This window comes from Bos javanicus, chromosome X, assembly GCF_032452875.1.
Source record: "Bos javanicus breed banteng chromosome X, ARS-OSU_banteng_1.0, whole genome shotgun sequence".
NCBI lineage: Eukaryota > Metazoa > Chordata > Mammalia > Artiodactyla > Bovidae > Bos > Bos javanicus.
The window spans coordinates 33,902,299-33,920,114 of NC_083897.1; the positions used below are offsets into that span (position 1 = coordinate 33,902,299).

Sequence of the window (17,816 nt, forward strand, 5' to 3'; positions counted from 1 at the left end):
AAAACTGTACAGAGTTTCACTCAGTGCCTGGTGCATTGCCTTTGTTCATACGTGGTAGCTGTTATCATCACCCTCATCATCATGAGACAATAGGAACCTTCCAGAAGCTGTCAGAGCCTGGCTTGCAGAGGCTCTGCCCTCTGGAGAGTTTTGGTACCCTTTGACCCAGTCCCTCATGTTTCTCATAGCAGTGCTGTTGACCTCACTTTGCTCCTAGTGTGACTTCCATTGGCCCACATAACCTGACCAAACAAACACACAGTCTTCCTCCTCCATTACCCATTGTTACTGCTGCCGGGCATGGCTCTGGTCATCTCTTAGAACTGCCCCATAGAAAACAGTGAGCCTAAATTTCAGAGTGTATTGTAGACCTGCTCTGTGTCTGGCACTGTGGGAGACAGAGAGGAGTACCCATTCTCTACCCCAGGGAGTTAATAGGTCACAGGCTTATTCATTGAAATTAATGTTGTGTGTATTAGGGGAGGTGTTCAGTTCAGTCGCTCAGTCGCGTCTGACTCTTTGCGACCCCATGAATCGCAGCACGCCAGGCCTCCCTATCCATCACAAACTCCCGGAGTTCACTCAGACTCAAGTCCATTGAGTCACTGATGCCATCCAGCCATCTCATCCTTTGGCGTCCCCTTCTCCTCCTGCCCCCAATCCCTCCCAGCATCAGAGTCTTTTCCAATGAGTCAACTCTTCCCATGAGGTGGCCAAAGTACTGGAGTTTCAGCTTCAGCATCATTCCCTCCAAAGAAATCCCAGGGCTGATCTCCTTCAGAATGGACAGGTTGGATCTCCTCACAGTCCAAGGGACTCTCAAGAGTCTTCTCCAACACCACAGTTTAAAAGCATCAATTCTTCGGCACTCAGCCTTCTTCACAGTCCAACTCTCACATCCATACATGACCACAGGAAAAACCATAGCCTTGACTAGACGGACCTTTGTTGGCAAAGTAATGTCTCTGCTTTTGAATATGCTATCTAGGTTAGTCATAACTTTCCTTCCAAGGAGTAAGCGTCTTTTAATTTCATGGCTGCAATCACCATCTGCAGTGATTTTGGAGCCCAAAAAAATTAAGTCTGACAGTTTCCACTGTTTCCCCATCTTAGGGAAGGTGTAGAGATGCTTATTCCTTCATTCCTTGATTGATTTAAACATTATTGACTTTACCTTTTCCTCTTCTTGAGTTATTTCTCTTTCTTAGGCAAAATAGTGGGCTTCCTGCGTAGCTCAAATGGTAAAGAAAGTGAAAGTCACTCAGTCGTGTCCAACTCTTTGCGACCCCATGGACTATACAGTTCATGGAATTCTCCAGGCCAGAATACTGGAGTGGGTAGCCTTTCCCTTCTCCAGGGGATCTTCCCAACCCAGGTCTCCTACAGGTGGATTCTTTACCAGCTGAGCCACCAGGGAAGCCCAAGAATACTGGAGTAGGTTGTCTATCCTTTCTCCAGGGGATCTTCCCAACCCAGGAATAGAACTGGGGTCTCCTGCATTGCAGGCAAATTCTTTACCAACTAAGCTATCAGGGAGGCCTTAAATGGTCAAGAACCTGCCTGGAATGCGGGAGACCTGGGTCCAATCCCAAGTCAGTAAGATCCCTTGGAAAAGGTTGTGGCAACCCACTCCACTATTCTTGCCTGGAAAATTCCATGGAGAGAGGAGTCTGGCAGGCTACAGTCCATGGGATCACAAAGAGTTGGACACAACTGAGCGAGTAACACACAGGCAAAATAGCAGTTTACCAGTTGAACTTAACTGGTTAATTTCTGAATACTTGATTGACTAAGGAAGGGAACTTGATTTTGAACCCCGTCCATTTAGGCCAATCCTAGATCCAGCAAATAGATAGGATAGGTGCCACCCTAGAGTTTTTTGCAGAATCTCTCAAGTGAACTTCACACTCCCTGCACCACATGTATCCAAACAGAAATCTGTCAACCTGGAGTTCTCATTTCTTGGTACAGTTGTTATAAAAAGAAAAGAACACCCAGGTGGCACAACAGCCTACCCAGTGGCCCTTGCACAGCTATGGAACCATAGCAGCCCTCCAGAATCTTCTTCCTGCAGGTCTGCTTGTATATTGAATTAAGAAAAGTTCCAGTTGGGCAATTTGAGCAAGCAAAACTCAGGGTATAGCCTCTGTAGTTTGACAGGTCTGGGTTCTAGGCCAGGCCATGGCACTTACTAACGAGTGACCTCAATTAAGCTAGTTGCTTAACCTCTTTGTGCCTCAGTTTCCTCATCTTTACCATGGGATCATAACAGTGCCTCCCTCTTCAGATTGTTCTAAGAATTAATTGAAATGACTCCAAGAAAGGGCTGAACCCAGTTCCTTAGATTCAGTGCTCAACAAATCTTTCTAATATTATCATCATTGTAATTTATTACTGTTGTTAGTCTGTTTTACCAAAAGATAGGAAAAGTAACAGCTCTGCTGAGCTATTGATCAGACCACGCCTAGAGCATGTTTGGTTCTAGGAGGAGTGGATCAAGATGGTGGAATAGAAGGACCTGGAGTTCACCTCCTCCCACAAATCCAGGCTAGCCCATGTAAAACTCACAGGACAGTGCCTGGAATATTGTAAAAGTGCTTGATACATGGTGGAAGTGTTATTGTTAATTAAGATCATCACTAACTAACATTCAGAGAATATAACATGCAGACACTGCATGTGTGTTAACTCCATGAAGTCTCGTAACCCCCACCACTCTCTGAATGATGCATGTCTATGACTTCCCCTTTACAGATGAGAATATAAAGGCACAGAAAGGTTAAGCAGCCTCCCCACAATTACATAGCTAGGAAGTGTTCAATCCATGAGTCAAGCCCAGGCCAGATCCTCTTTCTCCAGAGCCTGCACTCTTAGCCAGTAGGCCAAAGGGCTATACTCTCCATACTGTTGTCAGCATTCATATGTGGATCTTTAAATTTTGATTAATTAAAGGTACATTCAATTAAGAATTCAGTTCTTCGTTTGCACCTGACACACTTGAAGTGCTTTTGTACATGTGGCCAGGGGCTACCATATTGAAGAGCACATTCTCTTCCTTCTGGAAGGCTGAGTCCCATCTCAACATTCTGTGGGACATGCTGCTTGTTGAACTTCTGGGATTCTATTCCTTACAGAATCTCAGGCTAGAGTTGTAAAACTTCTTGTAGTGTTATCAATAGATGCATGCTTGTAATACAGTGAAATCCCATTTGCATTTGGCCAAGAGTGTAATGGCAAGTAAGAGGCCAAGAAGTCTGACTCACATTACCTTTTCCTGGTTTCCCAAAGCACTGCTTCATATTTACAAAGTTGTCTTCTGTCACTTCTCTTTGACATGTAGGGACAGTCACCAGTTTGCTCAAAGATCCAGCTTCTTCCACAGGTCTGCCTTGCCCTCTTTGGGCTGTCTGGATGGCATTTAGTACCTTAGCATATTCATCTCACTGTTGACTTATCTGGCATCTTGACCTCTGAGAGCCTCTAGCACATGCACAAAGTCTCCATTACCTCCGGAACTGTCTCTGTTCACCTCTGTTACATGGTCAGTGAAGAAATTGAGTTCAGGATTTGTTGCCTAAACTTTCAGAATGAGTAAGTCTAGAAATCTACAAGCTCCTAGAAGCCACTGGAATTATAGTGAACAACTATAACCTTGCGAATGCACATGCACCTCCTTCAGACCTCCATGGCAAAGACTGGGCCAAGATCTAACCCAGTTAGTAATTGATAAATCCAGAGCAGTCACCTGCTTCTTGCAGAGCATCCTGAGTATCTGTGGGGGAAAGTCATAATCTGAGCTCCTCACACCAGGGCCTATTTGCACTATGGTGAGGTCACAGAATAGCCAACAACATGGAGTTACTTCAGTGTGGATGAAGGACACGCAGCTGCTTCTCTCCACGTGCAGAGAAGGAGCCCTGTTCTCCCAAACCCAGCAGATGCTTGGGTTTTAGTCACTCTGTAAATCAGATCCAGGTCTGTACCCACCTTGTCGTTGTGTGTCCTGGGTAAACCTATCTCCACTTCCTTGTCTTGTAAACTGAGGACAGCCTCAAATACATGTGTACATGCACAGTTAGTCCAATAAATATGTTAACAGATGTTATTTCCACAGTGTGTGATTATGTTTTCTGTTCTGCTGATGGGTTTTATTAACCCAACAGCATTGAAAAGGGATGAGTCGATGTGCTTAAAATGAGAGTCAAGGCTCAGTTTATCATTAATGATCATCCCAAAAAGAAGCTAGCACAGCCTTCACTAGGTTATCATTTCCCAAGTGCCAGGGACATCATGCCAAACTCATAACAGAGTCAAGTTGGTTGGATTTTCCAAATATTTGTTGAACATTTTGCCTATGTCAGGCACTGTCTGGGCACCAGAGGGATTTAATTTTCATTAAGACTTGGCACAACAAGGATGTTCAGTCAGTCAGAGGTGTTCAGCCATAGGCGCTGGACCAAAAAGTGTTAGTTGCTCAGTCCTGTCTGACTTTATGCAACCCATGAACTGTAGCCCACCAGGCTCCTTGTCCATGGGGATTCTCCAGGCAAGATTGGACGAGTGGGTTGCCATTTTCTTCTCCAAAGGAGAGACAGAATTCTCAGGGTGGATCTCCAAAGACATGCAGGACCCCTAAGGACCATGAGCACAGAGGGCTGAACGCACGTGGCAGCCTGTCTGGGGAGCTCCAAGGAGATGGTATGACTGGAGGTTAGAGTACAGGACACAGTGGGGCGGGAGACCTGGCTGCCAAGAAGAAGGGAGGCCCAGGGACAAATAACCCTAATAACAGAGCTTACAGGATGTGCTTGGGGCTGTAAGTATCTGCAAGCTATTGGAGAGGCCCAGAGACAACCTTTTTCCAGCAGGTTCTCTAGCATGTTCTGTAGCATGGGAGGCCTGGTGAGTGTGAGCTCTGTGAAGTTGGGCACCAGCATCAGACACTATTCATCCCAGGGTCTGATTCTCTGAAATTTGGAATCACATGGAACCAGCCAATCCAAGAGGTAGCAATCATTGTCTACCAGTTATGGACTGACCTGCTTTCTGAGATTTTCAGTGATTCCTAAGAGACAGATGGGTTTACCTTATGTGTGGAAATCTCTAGGAGTTGAAACATCCCTACCACCTTTTCTTTGGAACCTGGGCCTCCTGCTAACAGGGTGTGGGACAGAGGTTTCTTTGCCAAAGTAAATAAAACAGAGAAGATGCATGAACATCAGCTACAAAGCTCCTTGTCAATCAGAGTCTCGACTGAATCTCTAGTTTATATCTTTCTTTTTTTAACCAAGGATCCCATTGGTCTGCCAAGTGTCTGCTCCCATTCTGCTCCATATGAATGGGTGGCTGCTGGCCTGTTCCAAACTGCTGTTGAAACAGAACTTCCCACACTGCTGGGGCATCTTCTGCTGATCATAATTTCCATGTGCCATCGGCAGGTTTTTTTCTGCCTGATGAACTACCAAGGCACTGGGAGCATATGTTCCTGCTGATGAGGGGCCTTGCTTCTTGACCTGTCACTAATATCCTACCAGTCACATGAAGCTACCAGGGACTCCTGAGCAAAAGCTTACAATGCTTCAGTTCCCTACAAATAAGCCCTGCTCATTGCTTTCCGACTGTGTCGTCATCTGGTGGGCAAGGAATGAGACCTCTAGGAATAGTTGTATATCAAGATTGCAAAAACCCCTCCATGGCTATAAAACATTGTTTTAAATTACCAAGGTGCTCAGTATGCAGGCATAAAGAATAGCCCATTGTAGAGAGTGATGTTTCTGCTCATGTCCCAGATGACCTTGGTTCAAGGACAAATTGGAGCTTGACTTAGCAAAGCTGCAGGTGGTCAGTGAGATTGGCTCTGCACTGATGCACCCACCTGAGTGGAGGGGTGCCGGGCCCTCCGTGGTGGGTATATCACCAGGATGGCAAAGGCATTTTCTCTCCCACATGTACTGAGTTCAGTTGCTAAGCATATTCCATGTGGTTTTTTACTTTTGTATTTCTTTGGGGAGAGGAATGTCATCTCTAAAACTCTCAATCCCATCTTTGTGTGTGTGCTTAGTCACTCAGTCATTTCTGACTCTTTGTGACCCTGTGGACTGTAGCCCACCAGTCTCCTCTGCCATCGGGATTCTCCAGGCAAGAATATTGGAGTGAGTTGCCATGCCCTCCTCCAGGAGATCTTCCCAACCCAGGGATCAAACCCAGGTCTCCCACATTGCAGGTGGATTCTTTACCATCTGAGCCAAATTTGTTCTTAAAATTTTACCCCGAGGCCCCCTTGTAAAACCTGGCCTGTACTTCTCTTAATGACACATTTGAACAGTTGCCTACATTTCAGACTTGTTTTCCATATGACAAGCTAATCGCATGCACACATACACTCACCATGCCAAACTCCATGTAGACTTGAGAACCAGGCAAACCTGCATTTGCATCCTTCTCTGCTACTTACTAGCTGTGTGACTTTGGGCAACTTTGTTAACCTCTCTGGGCCTCTGTGTCCTCATTGTAAAATAAGGACAGTAATCGTTCCTGCCTCACATACAGCTGTTTCAAGGGTTGAGTGAGACTAAGGATCAAAAGCACTTGGCTTAGTGCCTGTACATAGCAAATGCTTGATCAGTTCAGTGGTAGCAGTTTTTACCATTAATTCAATGAGGCATCCAAATATCTAGTGTCTTGTCATCCATCCAGAGAATTGTCCACTGTAGGCGCTTAGTCATGTTTACTGAATTGACTCCATCTCTTTAGCTGAGGATCAGGAGATAAATATTTCCCTGTCTACTGGGATGTTTGATAACACATGGGTGATCACTTGAAGCTCAGGTATGAAAAGCATGCGAATGAAGAGGTTGCTTTACATACAAAGAGCTTCTCCTCAGGTCGGGCTCTCCCTGCTCATCTTGGGCACCCCGTGGTCAGGTGTTCAACAGGAGGTCAGGGTTCCCTCAGCACCTCCGTGGAGTCTTGAGGCTTCCTCTAACATGGATATCAAGTGTGAGGGTTTTAATTGCCTTTGGCTGAAAGAATGGGGTCAGATGTTCAATTCAGATGAAATCCCTGTCTTCTAAAACATTATGAGGTGCCACCCACATGAAAGTCACTAATCCTCGGGGCCCTGGCAGGGTGAAGTGCCTGATGGCTGCAGCTCAGGGCTGTTGGGAGATTCCTGCCTGACTGCCTGGGTGTGCACATTACTCAGCACATGTACACACATGTACCTACAGACCAGTGTAGAATGGTGTGCTCTGTTGGGGGGGAGAGCATGGGGACGGATTGGGATTGGGCATTGTTGACGAACCAGTTATCTGACCTAGCCTGATGCCCATTTCCAACCAGACAGTGACTGATGGAGGCAGAGTCTCCTTAACTGAGACCCATGGATGGGTAGTAAGTGGTCCAGAAAACCCCTGAAATTATATGTAAAATGTTGGTGGGCTGGGAAGGGAGAGACACCAGCATAAATGCTTTTTCTGTGGAGAGAGACTATAGCTTTTAAGAGACTTCTCAGAGGAGTCTGTGACCCAAGACAATTAAGAACGCAGAGCTGCTGGGTTTGGTTGGCCCAGGCTAGTTGGTGTGTCTAATCAAAGCCCCAGATGACCCACGTCTAGGCGGTCAGGGCAGTGACAGGAGTACTCAGAGGCAAGTCGTGGCCACGCCACTGACAGACTCTTCAATGGTTGTTGTAGACTCATGTAGACAAAGCCTGCAAGCTTGGGGAAGCCAGGCCCCCCCAGGTCAGCCTCGGGCGACAGCCCCCGTCCTGCCAGGCCCTGGGGAGTGAGTCCTTCCTGCCCAGCAGCTCCTTTGCTCATGAGCTGGCCCAAGTCACCTCCTCGTACAGCACCTCAGAGGCAGCGCCCTGGGGCGGCTGGGATCCGAAGGCCTGGAGGCAGGTGCCCGCTCCACTACTGCCTAGCTGCGACACTGTTGGTAAGTCACTCCCCCCAGCCTCGCTTTCCTCATCTGTCAGCTGGACACAGTCCCCTGCTCAGCCTGCCCACCTGCTGCACAGTGTTGTTGGAGGAACAGAGGAGGTGACAGCCCAGCCCGTAAAGCTCTGTGCACCTAGGAGAGATGTCCAGAGCTTTCTCTGCTGCATCCCAGTCAGTCTTTGGCAAAGAGACCACCCAAGCCAGAAGAGGGAAACTAAGTGGGCATCACCCTGGGGACAGTTATTCCCTCCCTGCTGTTGGCCATCCAACACCCCAGTTCCTTCCCTGCCTGTCTGTCCCTGTGACCAGACTGTGAACTGGAGGTAGATAGGGCCTATGCCTTTGGAACTACAAATCTTCCCCCCTACTCCATAGCTGGCACGCACTCGGGAGCTGCCTCTCCTCCAGCCATCTGCTGTGGGCTTCACAACCCGAGGTGTTCTTTGACCCTACCTGGGATTCGTGTGCACCTCACGAAGTGGGAAGTCAGATGGCCCCACTCGAGGAGGGCAGGCAGAAGAAAGCCAAGCCAGGCCTGGCCAAGAGGGCTGTGAGTTTGCATCGTCCTCCAGATTCTGGAAGAAATGGCTTGACTCATCCTAAGGAGTTGCCTTAGTGGTCATGACAGCAAGATGGTGTACAAGCAGACATTGCAGAGACTTTTATTTGGCTCATGAACTTGTTGTTCTGGTGCATGACGTATCAGTTTGTGCAGGACGTCAGCCCTCTCTGCAAAGCAAAGTAGAGAAAGGAGCATTTGCTGAGAAAGAGTGATCAGAGGATGCTCATCCAGCTGAAATGACCTCTGGGATTCTGGCTGCTAATGGAAATGCTGCTTCTATCTGCGTGGCCTTGTTCTCCCATCCCACAGGCCTTGGCCCGCAGGAACAAGCAGTGCTTTCCATTCAAGGGCTATCGATTTCTCTGTCTCTATTTTTTTTCACCCTTCTCTTATGTGCTGTCAGAGTCACAGTGCTCTTCAGCTTGTCCAGCACAAGACTGCCAAAGAAAGAGAACTAGCAAAAAAAAAAATGGGGACATCGTCCACTCAGGATGTGTCTGAGTTCCACCCTGGTGTTCCATGTCCCCAGAAGGCAAAGAATGACAGATCCGAGTGAGCTGATGTTGAGAACTCCTTTCCCCAGCATGTTATCTCTCTTCAAAGCAGTGGAGGGTGAGGCAGAATCTTGGCCCTCAGATCCTCACTACTGAGCTATGGAAGTTGGGCCTGCCTTGGGGCCGGGTGGGGGGAAAGGCTTGGAGGGACAGGACCTACAGCTCAGCCCAGACTCAGGAAGGCCAGACTTTCTGTGAGACGGAGGACGCAGGCCCCCACCTCTGGGGGAGAAGAGAGGCGAGCTGCAAAGACATTTGTTTCCTCTGCCGCCAGATCACTCACAGCATGGAAGTCTGGCCCTTCCGGGAGAGGTGCCTGGAGTCAGAAGTCAACTGCAAAGCAGAAAGTGGAGAGGAGAAAAGGCGACCTCCAGCTCTCTGGCGGTCATTTTCAACAGCAGTGATTTTTGTGAAGTTACCAATGGCAGCTTCAGATTGGATCCAACCCAAGGATAGTGTCATCACTGAGGGGAGGTCCCTGACTCATGCTCCAGGGGTCCCCAGGGGCAAAGAAAGACCCTCAGCTTTCTCCTGTCTTAGCACCCGCATGTTCCCATGGACCCCCTGGCCCCAAGCCCTGAGCCCGGGTTTCTGCCATGCCTCCCCTCCCCATCCCTTCACTTGGTTGTGAGGTTGTGATTTCCTTTGATTGATTTATTTGTCGGTTTCTCCCTCCATGGTGAGCTTCCTGAGAGTAGACACACACATTACCACCCCAGGGCTGGGACAGAGCCCCACCCATGGTAAACCCACTAGGTCCCATGGTAGACCCACAAGACGTGTTTGACTGGCACGGGGCCTCACTGGGCTGCCAGGTAAACCCTCTTTACCCACCCAGGATCCAGCAGTTTGCTTTGGGGACCCCAGAGTCTGTGAGGCTGCCCTCCCCATCCCCCCCACTGGGCAGGGAAGGGCACGGAGCTGAGGCCTTCAGAAACAGCAGGTATGGCCTGCCTTGGCCTTGGCTTCTGGGGTTCCCTCAGCACTCCTATCTGGAGGCACTCCAGAGAAACTGAGTCACAGGCTCCAAGAGTTAGGAGGGAAAGTTAGGACATGGTGAAGCGGGCCTGCATTCACTGTGGGCAGCCCGTGTTGTGTCTGAAGGATGCCTGAGGACAGTGTCAGCCTGAGAGCATCCATGCCCTTCAAACAGGGCTTTGAGTGGAAGCATCTTCATGGCCCACAGGTCTGAGAAGTCCCCCTCCAGGGCCGTTGTGGGAGCCCCTAGAACTCAGATCTCCATGCAGAATGCTGTCTTCCTGTCATTCCAAAGGAAAAGTCAGAAGAGTCAGTGAGCCGTTTCCAAATTTGGCTTCCAAAAGCTACCAAAGAAGGTACTTTTCGTAGTGGAGTATTGAACAAAGCAGCCCACACACTGGAGCTCCTTAACCTTTGAGCCTCTAACACAGAGCTGCGTGTTTTCTGCTACCTGCAGGCTGCTCTGTGCGTGGCACTCAGGGGCACATCTGCTGGGGAGGAGGCAGGAGTGCCCCAGTGCTGGAAAAAGAAACCCCTGCACACAGCCCTTTTTTCTCCTCTTTCACCCCTCCTTCACCACCCCCCACTTTGTCCCTTCCCTCCCTCCCTCTCCCTTTCTCTCCCTTCCCTCCATCCCTCATCTGTCAGAGCTATTCGTTTTGAAGCCCTTCCCAGTCAGAACACACTCCTCCTGGGGATCATGGGCCAAGTAATTTCAGGCTGAATCCACCTGAAGCCCAGGAAACCAGTGTGGGCATCCATATGGGGGTCTTGCCAACCCTCTGCCTCTGTCCCATCCCCCATCCAGTTAACGTGTCTGTGGGCTTTACAAAGGGGTTGAATCTGTCATGAAACCATGAGTGGGCTGCAGTGGAGAGAGGGTGTATCAGGTGCTTGCTCGGGGGCTCACAAGAGACCCCCACCCACAGTGGCTGAAGGCTGAGGCCCGCAGGGCAGCCTGGCCTCCTGGGTAGCTGAGTGTTGGGTTCTGCTGTGTTGGGAGGCAGTGGGGGGTTTGTGCCAGCCTTGCGCCTGTCTCTTCCACCTATGCCTAGCACACTTGGATGGAGTGCTATGCCTCAAGTGAGCCCCAGAGCTTCCTTGGCCTTAGCACGAAGCTTAGAAAAGCAGTCCCAGGACTTCCTGGATTACCATCTTGGCTGAGGCCTCTCTGAGGGTGGCCCCTTGGCCGGATGGAAGGAGGAGCTGGGCCCACGTTCGTTGGGAAAGTTCCTTCCTTCCTTCCAGGGACAACATGGGGAAGCACACCTAGGCTCCCGGAGGGCCCACCTGCCACTGCCCCCTCAGTGTCACCTGTACAGCAATCCCGAGTGCCATGACAACCACCCGCAGTCCTAGGAAAAAGAGTACTTGGCTGAGCTCCTCTGTAACCCTCCTTCAGAGTGTCCGTCACTAAGCAGCCACTTTCAGCCATCGCTTCCTCCGGGTCACTGAAAACATTTGTCATTTCCTGTTTTCTCTATTTTCCAATGATCCTAATTGTCAGTGTCAAAAGGCAACAACTATTTTCTTGGGGCTTATCTTTGGAGCACACTGATTGAGAACAAAGGATGGGGGCCTCTGTCTGCAAAACAAAGGAAGCCGCCTCCAGGGGGGCCTGGAGAGAACGGTCTGGCTGCTCTGCCAGGGACGGGGGCCAGGCGGGCAGCAGAGGGCTGGCGGTGCCCCCCCCCATGCCCCAGTGGCATGAAGAGGTTCCTGCCTGACAGCAACACCCCAGGATGGCCAGCATCAGCCCTTCTGTTTGGACTTGGAGTTTCTGTGGCCCTGACCAGACTTTCCCTTCAACTCTGGATGTTCCGGATTTTTCTGCTTCCTTGGATGAATGCTGGCCAACATCCCACTGTCCCTGTAAACCTGACCCTTCAAGAAGCATTTTCTGTCATCTGGCAGACACTGCCCACTTCCTCCACTCTGACCCCTGCCCCAGCCTCGCCTTCACTCTGGTTTCCCAGGCCCTGGGGGTGTCTTCCTCTCTATCTCCTTCCCTTTGGACTCTTGGGCCCATCGTCGTCATTCCCTGCTTTTTCTTGCGTCGCCCTCTGTAGCCGCCACCTGCCCCTCTCCCACCCTGTACAACTGTGTAATTTGGTGAACCTAATGGAGCAGCCAGTGGGGATGGAGTTAGAGTTGGTATAGACAGAATTAGAGCTGGTGTAGACAGAGGGCCCAGGAGCCGGTCCCGGAAGCAGCGGGCTACAGAGATGGAAGCACTGGATCTGCAGTTAGGAGACACTGCACTTACCCAGCCGTGTTGCCTGGATCACATCACTGACCCTCTGTGAGCCTCAGCTGTCACACTAGTAAGCTGGGGTCATAGATCTTTGGCCCAGATCTCCTGGCGCAGTAGGAGGGTGACTGGGCACACCAGAGGTGAGAGCTGCCTTCAGAAATGCCTGCCCACCCTAAGCATCTCAGGCAGAGCCCAGCACCCCCCACCCCCCATCTCCCCCACTTCGCAGAGGCATGGCCTTGGCGATCTTATGACTCCTGTGATCCTCAGGTCCTGCCCTCCTCCAAAGGCATGCTTTAGCAGGAAGAGGGCCGCCCCAGGGGAAGGGAGGCAAGAGCTTGGACAGGAAGCAAGCTAAGGGCAGGATGCTGAAATGGCTCGCCATGCAGTCCGCCCACTGCCACGTGTTCGTGTTCGTCCTCTGCCTTGGCAGGAACTGAGGCTGGGAACTGCCGCCAGACCTGGGAGCTGGGCACTCTCCCAAGCACCGGCCCTCCGCCCCAGCCCCTTCCCACGCCAGCCATCCAAGAGCAGAGAAGCAGGCCACCCGGGCAGCCTGTGTTGTCCGGTCAAGTCTTCTTCTGGCGTCTGCAGGGGTGTGGGGGATGCAGTTCTGAAGTAAACTCAGGGAGATGTGCTCCCTGATGGAGCTGCCTTGGATGTTGGCACACAGAGGAGCAGAGAAGGGGAGAGATATGGCAGCGGGTGAGCAATGGACTGCGAGTCACACCCAGGGCCCAGCCACAGCCTGGCACCAAAGGGCTGAGGGTCTTGGGGCAAGTTATGCCTTCTGCAGGCCCTCAGCTGGCTCTCTGGTGGGGGGCCTTTCGAGGCGCTCCCAGACCTGGGGCTGGGACTGCAGCCCTGAAGCTTGGCTCCTCTCTGTGCCCACCCAGCTTGGAGATGGAAATCAGAAGCCCATTCCCATCACCCATGCTGCTGCCCATCAGGAAAGCAAAGGGAAGCTGGGAATGAGTGACTACTCCGGGTGTTGGGCAATGCATCCATGTGAGCAAGTGATCACCACTGCTCTTCATGCCAGGACCACCCAGAACAAGCCTTGGCCCTTTTCCCCATGACAGCCCGGGCACCCACCACCACATAGCCCAAAGGCTCCACTCTGCCCCACCCCTGACATCCCCAGTTGGTTCAGCCATTCTTTGCTTGGGAGCCCAAGCCCCATTGCTTAGTGTCCTCTGGGTGCAGCCAGTTTGGGTCTCCCTGAGACTGGCCTGCCCAAACTCTTGTCAGCACTGCAGACATGGTCTGGCCAAAGCAGAGGAGTGTAGGACTGTCACCTCCCTCCTTCTACATACTCTGCTTCTATTAATGCAGCCTAATGTCACATTTCCTCCTTTGGTGACTGCATCTCACTGCTGCCCCATCCCGAGCAGAAGGACATCGAGAATGCCTAAACCTTTTCTCTCCATGCTCTTGCTGTTTAGCTCTGTATCTCCGCCCCATCCTATGCTGTCGCAATTGCTTTTTAACTCAGGTGCCGAATCCTACTTGTATCCATACCTGTGGAGTTTTGCTTGGGAGGGTGGGGCATGCATGCGAGTATGTGTTGGTGTGTTCACTCATGCTTTCTGCTACACCAAAGTCACGTCCTGAGTCCCCACACAGCGACACCAAGGCTAGAATTTATTGGTAGCCTGAATCTAACACTTCTTTTTCATCTTCTACTTAGCGAGAGAAGCAGAGATCAGGTCTTATGGCAATGACCCCTGAACAGCGCAGTTCACGTATCGCCCAACGGATGAGTCAATTTCAAGGTAAACAGTTAAAAGTCCATGTTCTCAAAGGGGTGAACGGTGGAGACTGTGTGAGGTTGGGGGAGAATTCCCTCCAGCATAAACCATTACTGAGATGATTCTGGAAAGCATTGATGAAAAGAGAGTAGGTCTGTGAGGCACTTCCATGGCACCTTGGTTGGATCTGTCGCATGGAAAGTGTAAGTAGAGTCCCAATTGAAGGCCCAGTCTTAATGACTCTGAAATCACTGTTTGATTGAAGACATTGACTCAACCATGCAATCAACATTGATTGGCTGAAGATACAGCTGTTAGCCAAACACTACAGATGATCTCTGCCAAACTAGCCTGGGAGACGTATTAAGCAGTCGTCCCCAGCCAGTAGTGACATTGGGCCAGGACAGGGGTGTTCTTGCCTGGGGCTCGGAGGAGGCTGCTTGCCTTCCAACGGGTGTTCAGCATCTTTGTTGTAGCCTGGTGGCGCCATAGCACTATCACTCCTCCATTCTCTTGCAAAACCCCCTTTTCCTTCGGGCCTGATACCAGCTGAATGCCCCCACCTGTGGCATGGAGTGGCATGTCAGGTGTGCCTTAGCCGCAGGGACCAGGCAGACAAGTTCCAGGCCAGTGTCAGGAGGTGGATATCCTTCAGGGGGTGGGTGGTACCAGGCCTGTGTACGGATTGTATGAAGTTTATAAAAGCAGGCCCAGACCCTGCTCATGGAGCTTAAAATCTATGGGCATTTTCAGTCCAACGTGATCTACTCTTGGGTGGAGGGGAGCTGTGAGCACAGACCTGGGGGGTCTAGGAGGGCTTCCCCCAAGAACTGCAGTCCAGGCTGAGGGTGGAGGGACAAGGGCAGAGGAGGGTGCTCGGTAGGAGCCAAGGGCAGGAGGTGAGAGGTCAGTGCTGGGCCAGTGGCTCCCCACTGGCCACTGCAGCCCAAGTGGAAGACACCTTTGGAACTGACCCCCACTTCTCTCTTTCGGTAGCCATCCAAGATCAAGTCATCTCTAAGTGTAGCCGGACCAAGGCAAGCTCCCCACCCAGCCAGCGCATGATACCACCCAGAGATGGGCTCCTTCATAGCAGTCTGAGTTCAGGAATGGCCTCACCCATCAGGCAGCAGAGCCAGGAGACCATGGGCATGCTCTCACCAATCCCCTGCAGGCAGCAGGGGATTTTCAGCTTCAGACCCCCATTTCCCACACCCTCACACTTGGGCCACAACCCCCTGGGCAGCCTCGGCTCCATTGACCAGCACATGGGGATGCCCAAGGCTGCTCCTGCAGGAGTGCCCCTGCCTAGATTCTATCCCAGCCCCCTGGGCAGCCAGGCCCTGGGTCCTCACCAGCTCAGACAGCCGCATATGTCAGGAATGTCCACCGTGCTCCACAGCACTTCCTGGGTGGTGGCAGCAGCATCTCTGCACACCCCAGTCTTGAGGGAGCCACCCCCAAGCCAAGCAGCTCATGGCATGCAGCAGCATTATGATAGCAGCACCATCTTTGCCAAGGCCCTTGTGACAACCTCCCTGGAAGCCCCAGTGTTTCCCTCGCAGCAGGCAATTGTGTCCCCTAGTCAGGTGGCCCCAGAAGGCAGACCTAGCCAGAAGGTGGGTCCTGCCCCCGCCAAGCCCAGCTTCAGCCTGCTGGGCAACAAGAGTGTCAGGCAGAGCCCGGTGCAGGGCCCCGTGCCCACACCAAATACCACCAAGTCCCTCCAGCAAAGTATGGTCAGCTTCAGGCCTGAGAGTCCCATCCAGGCCATTGAGCCACCAAGCTCTGTGGTTGCCGCTGCTGCCACCTCCGTCGTGGCTGCCAGCCAGTCCCTGGCCAGTCCTTGTGACAGAACAGGGAGCCCCTCTGAGTTGTCGTCCCAGTCCCCACTGGACGATCTTATTTCACTCCCTGACTGTTCTGAAGTGGATTTCGACACTTTCATGATGGATTCCACCGAGAGCCCAGATGAAGACTGGATGGGCAACCTGAGGCTGATCAGTGGCACTGCAGAAGACCAGGCTGCTGACAAGGGTGCCGAGGCCCAGAGTGCAGGCCATGTCCCCCAGAACGCTGACAAGCTTTAAATGCCCTAAAAACCTCCACGTGGCTATCACCCCAGGGAGTGATGTGAGTCCTTAGCAAATTTACCACTGGCCCCACACAGCCACATGCTTATTGCCTCATTACAATTTGAGGGGCGGCAGCCCACACCCATCCCTCTCTCTACCTGTGACAAAATGGAAATCTGGTGATTTTTTTCAAGCTACCTGTACATATCTGAAAATTTTGTACATGGTTTTCCTAAACGTTCATGACAGAAGTGTTTATACTGCGTTTTGTGAGTTTGTAATTAAGATGACGGCTTTTGTTTCAGCAAAGTTGTGTTTATTATGCCATTGTCCGTGTGTATTCTACATTGTTCAAATATGCAGACTGTGTTGTTCACTCCAGCCATACCTTATCAAACCAGGTGGCTGAGTTGCTTGCGCTTTTGATGCAATGGTGGATGTGACCAAGAGGTGTTGTGCAAACTGACAAATGCCAAATAGAAACTCACTTGGCCATCTATTCCCATTTCCACTAAAACTTCTATCACCCAGTGTGATTCTTAATGTCTTTTGCAAACCTTGCAGCGTCTTCTAGCTCTTTCCAGATGAGCCTGTTACAGCACAAGCTGTTTTATCATTAAGTAGCCTGCAGAGGAATTATTTGCCAGGAGGTAGAGAGTTCTGGTGGAGAAGGCAATGGCACCCCACTCCAGTACTCTTGCCTGGAAAATCCCATGGATGGAGGAGCCTGGTAGGCTGCAGTCCATGGGGTCGCGAAGAGTCGGACACGACTGAGTGACTTCCCTTTCACTTTTCACCTTCATGCATTGGAGAAGGAAATGTCAACCCACTCCAGTGTTCTTCCCTGGAGAATCCCAGGGACGGGGGAGCCTGGTGGGCTGCCGTCTATGGGGTCACACAGAGTCAGACATGGCTGAAGTGACTTAGCAGCAGCAGCAGCAGCAGCAGAGAGTTCTGGAGATTTGAGAGAAGCAAAGAGAGTTTGTGAGCTGGGCATCTCTGAGGGTTCTACCCTTTATCACTCAGACAGTTTGCACTACTCTAACAGGCACCTTGCAGGGTGGAGGCAAGATGCTCCTGATTTAAGGCCTTTCAGTATTTGTTCTGATGTAAGGCTCTGTGGTCTGGGGGAAAAAAATGAGTCTGTAAACATGAATAGTTGATTTGGGTTTTGTCACTGATGTTTTCTATTTGCAGTTATCATCACGTATGTTTAAGTGTCTGTTATAGAAAACCCACACCCACTGTCCTGTAAACTTTTGTCAATGTCCAGACTCTGTGTAATGACATTTTAATTGCCACCTGGTATTTTGCCTCTGCTTTTGAAATCTGGCATCTGTTTCAAGCAAGTGTGTTTTTTTCTTCGTTCTGTAATAAACAGGAGAAAAGTACCTCTGTGTTTTCATTTTCCCAGGGAGCATTCTGAGTCTACAAACCCATGTCAGTTAAGCCTGCTGGTGTCTTTGGTTCTTTCTGATGGTGCTCCCTGTCTTGGGATGCTTGGGCACTGAGAAGAGAGGGGCAGGAAGTTTTTGTAGCCTGCACCGTGATCCTTTCACATCACAGCATAGAAGCACATCCTTTACGGTGTAGGCTGCTAAGATGACTGACTGCACTTGGGGCAGGGGGCAAGGGAGGCTTGCATTGAGAAGCTAGTTGTCCACCATCCTCTTTCCACTGAGACGGTGACAGCCAATTAAAG

The 17,816-nt window shown here is 50.9% G+C and overlaps 1 protein-coding gene across 4 annotated transcripts in view; it reads left to right on the plus strand.

Moving 5' to 3' along the window:
• The window catches only part of MAMLD1 (mastermind like domain containing 1), a 120,058-nt gene extending 102,553 nt beyond the window's left edge, over positions 1 to 17,505 (plus strand). For 2 of the 4 annotated variants that reach the window (XM_061408706.1, XM_061408705.1), the window contains exons 5-6: positions 13,979 to 14,063; positions 15,036 to 17,505. In XM_061408706.1, coding sequence (XP_061264690.1) covers positions 13,979 to 14,063; positions 15,036 to 16,129 — 1,179 coding nt within the window. In that variant the 3' untranslated portion in view covers positions 16,130 to 17,505. Of the gene's footprint in view, positions 1 to 7,694; positions 7,939 to 13,978; positions 14,064 to 15,035 lie in introns of those variants that run through there. The other 2 variants (XM_061408707.1, XM_061408708.1) reach the window with 2 other exon arrangements.
• The last annotated feature ends 311 nt before the right edge of the window (positions 17,506 to 17,816 follow it).